The sequence below is a fragment of the Hyperolius riggenbachi genome, chromosome 6 (genome assembly GCF_040937935.1).
Source record: "Hyperolius riggenbachi isolate aHypRig1 chromosome 6, aHypRig1.pri, whole genome shotgun sequence".
Taxonomy (NCBI): Eukaryota; Metazoa; Chordata; class Amphibia; order Anura; family Hyperoliidae; genus Hyperolius; species Hyperolius riggenbachi.
In genome coordinates this window covers 346,580,419-346,586,622 of record NC_090651.1, presented here as the reverse complement: position 1 = coordinate 346,586,622, position 6,204 = coordinate 346,580,419, and the positions used below count along the sequence as shown (strand labels likewise).

Genomic DNA, 6,204 nt, shown 5'->3' with positions numbered 1-6,204 from the left:
ACTTTAGTAGTGAATAGCAAAGCCCCATGCATACTATTAACACCAAAATTGCTACATATGTTAAGGAGAGTCGTGGGTAGAAGTCAAATTTTTTTTTTGCAAAAAGACCTTATGGTTTTTGAGAAACTCGATTTTAAAAATGCAAGTAAAAAATGTTTTTTAAACTTTGAAAAATTAGTTTAAAAAACATTTTTCTTTGCATTTTAAAATCGAGTGTCTCAAAAACGACAAGGCCTTTTTGAAAAATTCTTTTTGTGACTTATACCCACTATTCTGTTTAACATATGTAGCAAATGTGGTAGCAATAGCATGTATGAGGGATTTGCTATTAACCTCTAAAGTCGGCACAAAATTATGCAAAATTTTGCGAAAAATACATGAAAAATTACGCGAAATTTTGAAATACTACTATTACATACAAAATGAATTACGATTTTTTCTGAAATTTCACATTACGATACATAAGGCCCACCACTGGTGGGTATGTGCTCTCTTCCCTTTACTTATTTTCTGAAAAAAATGACCCAGGAGTTGTGTACTGGTTCTACTCCACATGCTTGTAGAGTTGCATTAAGATGAAAGGGGAGGGGGATCTCTAGGCAAGATGAAAGCTTTAGCATCCCCTTATTGACTTTTTGTTAAGCTAAGATAGAGAGTGTTTAGAAAAGGTGACAGATGGGCCCCTTGACAACCACTAGGCCCCAGGCATCTGCCTAGACTGCCTTGTGGATAATCCTGCCCTGCATGCTTTTTCCAGGTATGTGACTTAAGACACTACTGAGGCCAAAACATCAGCCTCACAGCCAGGCAAGTGACAGGTTGTAAAAGGAAGATAAGAGTAAACCCTGGGCTGAATGACAGTTGAGTGTTTGGAGGATGCCAAGGAATTGACCAGTTTAGCCTGCCGGTGTTTTCATCTCAAGGACAGAAGCAATTCTCCCCTGTCAGTGCTCCTCTCATTCATTTGCCAATAACTTTATCACTACTGATTATACCTAAATGATCTATATCTTGGTTTTCTTTTTTCTCTCCACAAATTAGGCTTTTTGGAGGTGATACTTGTTTTCAGTAATTACTTTATTTTCTATGCATTTTATAGGGAAATCTAAGGAAAAAGAAAAGCTAACAAAAAGTACACAATTTCTCCAATTCCATTCCCTATAGTTTTAAATTAAGCAATGCTACCATAAAGAAAACATGCACATTTTATTTGTCCGTTAGTCCCGGCTATCATTTAAATTATGTCCCTAGTACAATGTATGGCAACAATATATTATTAGGAAATAAAGGTGTATTTTTTCTGTCTTGTGTTTTTTTTATCGGTCAATAATTAAAAGCCCTTATTTGCTAATAAAACAGTAATATACCTTCATGACATACATATCAAAACAACTGAGTCCCACATTTATGTTTTTTTTTAATTCTAAAACCTGTATTTTTTTTATTGTGCTTGTTTGGTAATGGGGAAAAGGAGGGGGGGGGGGTGTAAAAGGCTGGAATTGTATCTCACCCCCACTGTACCCCACTTGGAGGGGAAATAGTAATTAACACCACTGGGAAATTCTCCCCAGTAGGGTGAGACATTTTCCAGCTTCACCCTGCGCCCAAAGTATGCTGTTGGGGGTTACTTTTCTCCAGCAAGAAAAACTTAAAAATAGGGGGGGGGGGGTATGGTGGATTTCCCTCCCCACATATGATATGGCAGTAATGTATCATAAAAACGTATAACGTTTATTTCTTATGCCAAAAATTCTGCATTGTGTTTCATGAGTCTGACGCCCGCTTCCTCAGGCAAAGTACACCAAGGAGCAACTTTAGCATGGTCAGGACACAGAGGTGCTATACACATGCTGACACTGCTAAAGTTGCTCCTTGCTGTACCTTGCCTGAAGAAGCGGACGTCACACCAACAAACGCATTGCAGTTTCCCACACTCTGAACATATAAAAAATAAAATACATGTATATACATATTGATACATTATCTGTCATTTTACCACATTTAAATGTAGAATTTTTACCTCTAACTTTAACATCGAATATCTCAAAAACTATGAGGTCTTTTTGACATATTTTTTTCTCTTGTTCCCACTGTCCTCCTCAAAATACCATGCAAATGTGTTGTTTCTAGCACCTACAGGGGCTTTGCTATTAACCACTATAGTCGGTGGCCATTAACTGTAATGTTAAATGCGGAAAAAATATGTATTACCAATATGCAGTAATGTTAAGCCAATCACAAGACTCAGAATGAATAAGCCAATCAGAGAATACAGAAATTTCCACCTAAATCTGCACTTTCTGAATTGTGAATTATATACAAATGTTGTCACTTTAGGCTGCAGTACATCCTTTTCACTTTTATTATTGTAGTGTTAAAGTTTTACCTGTAACTTGCACTAATGGAACTCTTACACCCGGCCCAGTGGTTTGGAGTCTGGACCGGACACATGGCATCACACTACATCACTTATAACAGAACTCTTAAACATGGCCAAGTCATTTGAATCAGAGGAACCCCTCTGTCTCTACTCTGAGCGGTGCATAAAAAAGCACACATGGTGAAGCCATTACTGAAATGTTCATAGTAATGTTATTTAATATTTGTAACCATTACTGCCACTGGGACAAGAGCCTCACGTCTGCAGTGGTAGCTGCTACAGCCGCAGGGACCCGATAGTCACGTCCCTACAGTTTGGCGGGCTGTGCGCGTGATCATGCGGGCAGAAGCCCACGATCGTGATGGTCCCAGCAACAGGGGGGGGATAGGTGCCAGGGGAAAAAAGTCCCCTAAACCAATCCGTACATGTCCTCCGAGAATGATCACAGTTTTTGTTCAAAAACAGTGATCATTCTGAAATGGTGCCACCACCCTCCCGTCTGCTCACACGTTTCTGACGCTTCCGCCACCGATCATTAGATTAATGAATAGAAACATTGTTCCCATTCATTCATCTCCCTTCTAGGCCATGGTGATCACAGGCATAAATGGATGCCTGCATCAGTTCCCTAGTTACAGTGTAACACATTATTCCCTATGTAGCATACTTATTGTACGCGTATAGGAAGTAATGCACAAGGACATCTTGTGGCCAAATAGTAAAATTATACCTACTGGCTACAGGGAATATTTTTTTTTTATATGTATGTCAAGAGGGTATACTATTATTATTAAATTATGGGCTAGAAATAAGTGGTGGATGTAAAACTGAAAAAAAGCACCTTTATTTCCAAATAAAATATTGTCACCATATATTATACTAGGGATATAATTTTAATGTTGCAATAACCAGGACAAATGGGCAAATAAAATGTGTGGATTTTAATTACGGTAGCATATATTATTTTAACTATTATTTTAAAACTGTAATAGATAGCGGAGATGCCGCCGCATCGGTGAGCGGCATTGCGGCTGTCTCCGCATCTCAGCCGGCGACCTCCGCCGCGCAGTTACATGGTGGAGTTTTGCCTGGTCCTTCAGTTGCACATAGACTGAGGGCTACGCGCGCGCGCGCCAGGCGACAGGACCTTTATGCAAATAGAAATAGAAAGGGAGTCAGCTGATCAAAAACTGAGAAATAATGATTTGTTTTCCATTTTTTTCTTATTACTCCCATTAAAATGCTTTTAAAATAAAATAATTCTTAGCATAATGTACCACCCAAAGAAAGCAAAATTGGTGGCAAAAAAACAAGGTATAGAGCATTTTGTTGTGATAAGTAGTGATAAAGTTATTGGGAATGAAAGGGAGGAGGAGAAATGTGAAAATTACTATTGTCCATAAGGTGAAAAATGAAATGGTTAACCCTTTCTGGACCGGCTGCCTAACCCCCCTTAAGGACTAGGCAAACTTGCATGTGGGGGGGGGGGGGGCGTTTGGGGGGGTCAGGCAGCCGGATCCCTCTTAGGGCTAGATTGGCATGGTGTCCCTTTAGTAGCCAGGTGCCCCCCTCCTCCCCCCCCCCCCCCGTAGCCCAGTGAGCCCACAGCCTTTACTCACCTTTCAGGCTCCAACAATGAGCTGCTGTGGACCCCTCCTCTCTTGCCGGCATCACTGCTCATACTGCAGCTCAGTTCCGGGTCTCGGCTTGATGACGTCATCAAGCCAGGACCCGGCACTGATGTCAGAGTGAGCGGAGATACAGGCCAGAGCGGAGGCGAGCGCTGATCGTTGGGTGAACAGCAGGATGAGTGGATCCTCTTCTTCCCCTCCTACTCTGATAGAGAGAGCGATGGGCACTCAGGTAATTCAGTCCTGCTGCAGCGGTAATGAACGGTGAATGGGATAGGTAAAAAAGGGCAGTGCAGAAACAGTGGTAAAGCTCTGGAATAATCAGAGCAGCATGATCGGGGCTTATATATCAGCAACCCTGAGGCAGCGGGAGCGGGCTAGCTTATAAATAGCAGCTGTGCTCCATAATTAGTCTTGAAGCTGTATAGTACAGGTGTGCGCCATATTGTTACATGCCAGTATTATATTGTTTTCTATTGGCTTTAATGGCGGTGCCATAATTATCACGCAGAGCTGAGCGCCATTTTTTTCTGCTCCCACTCTGAGGCCTGTGTATTAACTGTAACAGAGCAGTGAAACCTGGTGGCTAATGTTTGGACCAGAGGAAACCCCTTGGGGCACCTTATGTCTCTACTTGGAGACCTGTATAAAATCTGGCATGTTCACTTGACTTGACCACCCCATAAAATAACCTAGCCAGCAGCATAACAAATGCCTTCCTGCTTTTATTTAGTCTTGAATGGCTTTTTAAATGCATTTGGAGTCTGTGCAAGCTCTTCATTGTCCAGAATAATAACCCGAATCCCCCCCCCCCCCCCCCCCGACTTTAATGGTGTCTGAATTCAACGTTTAAGTTGATTGGAACAATACTGGCCTGTTCATTTGACTGTCCAGCTAGTTGAACACAGATATTCAACCAACACTAGATCGGAGCTGCCACCAATACATGAAACTGGGAATAGAAACAGTACTACAAGGAAACATAGATATCATTTATGTCAGGCTTTATTGCTTTTTCTGCATCTTCTGAGATTACTACCTTTGCTTGCTCTCTTAGTGAAATTAAGAAATTGCAGTACATTTTGAATTGTGGGAAATTGTTAGCAGAATTATTGTGATAGGGTTTTTAAGATTCTATATGAAAAAAAAAAGCTTTGCCTAGATTTAAATTTGAATATGCATTTGTTGTTGTTTTTTAATCTTCTTATTACTTCAAATTACAATTTAGATAAATTCATATTGTTCTCGTTACAGATTGCACTTTACTCCTTAATTTCAGCCCAGTATCATGAGGCTGGGTAAAGGCTGTAATATTTTGGTACCTGCTGTTCTCATTCTGTTCTACAAAGGTAAGTGGAACATTACACAGAAATTAAATCATATGACTACTTTGATGCTACCACCTGATGCAGTATTAAGCTATGTGGCAATTATTAAAAAAACCTGAACTGAAACTAAACTTATAAGATAATGAATGTATATATGGCTGCAATCAGTGGTGCTCATCCAGATTCCGGATATCCGAACTACCCAGATAATCCGAACTTTTTCAGCTATCCGACCTTGGATCCGGACTCCGGATTTCTGTGCAAATCCGATTAGCACTCCGCGGATAGTTATCTGCAATCCGGATATCCGCGCGGATATTTCGAGATATCCAAATCCAAATACTGTAACTAAGGAGATGACGTCATTGAGCCAGAGGGCTCCTAGCCTAAGCCCTAGCAACCAATCACAGAAGGGAACCCTGGTCAGCCCCTCCTGACCTCATTGAGCCAATCAGAGGGCTCCCAGCCTAAGCCCTAGCACCCAATCACAAACGGGAACCCTGGCCAGCCCCCCTGTATATTAAGGAGGGGTGCCATGATGAGAAATATCATCCTTGCTTGTCACTGCTCACTGAGAGACATGCTCCAGTGCTGCTGGCCTAACAAGTGCTGTATACAGTGATAAACCTAAAGCTGTTCAGTGATTAACACCTTCACTATCACTACATTATTGTTCTATTGTTTATTAGGTAGCTAGCTTGATTTCATTCAGTGACAGTCAGAGTGTGTGCTGCAGGCTTGCTGCAGCAGCTGCTATTTGTCTGTGTGTGTGCTATGCTTAGCCTTAGCTACAGTATATTTTAGGGATTAGGGAATAGGATTACTGTGTTATTGTGTAGTTAGTAGTACTACAGTCAGTGATAGT

At 41.1% G+C, this 6,204-nt stretch overlaps 1 protein-coding gene across 1 annotated transcript in view; it reads left to right on the top strand.

Moving 5' to 3' along the window:
- The first annotated feature begins 5,299 nt into the window (after window positions 1–5,299).
- Window positions 5,300–6,204, top strand: part of LOC137522241 (sialic acid-binding Ig-like lectin 14) — a 102,601-nt gene continuing 101,696 nt past the window's right edge. Inside the window, exon 1 of the mRNA XM_068242273.1 lies at window positions 5,300–5,360. Within this exon, the coding sequence (XP_068098374.1) occupies window positions 5,300–5,360 (61 nt within the window). The remainder of the gene's footprint in view (window positions 5,361–6,204) is intronic.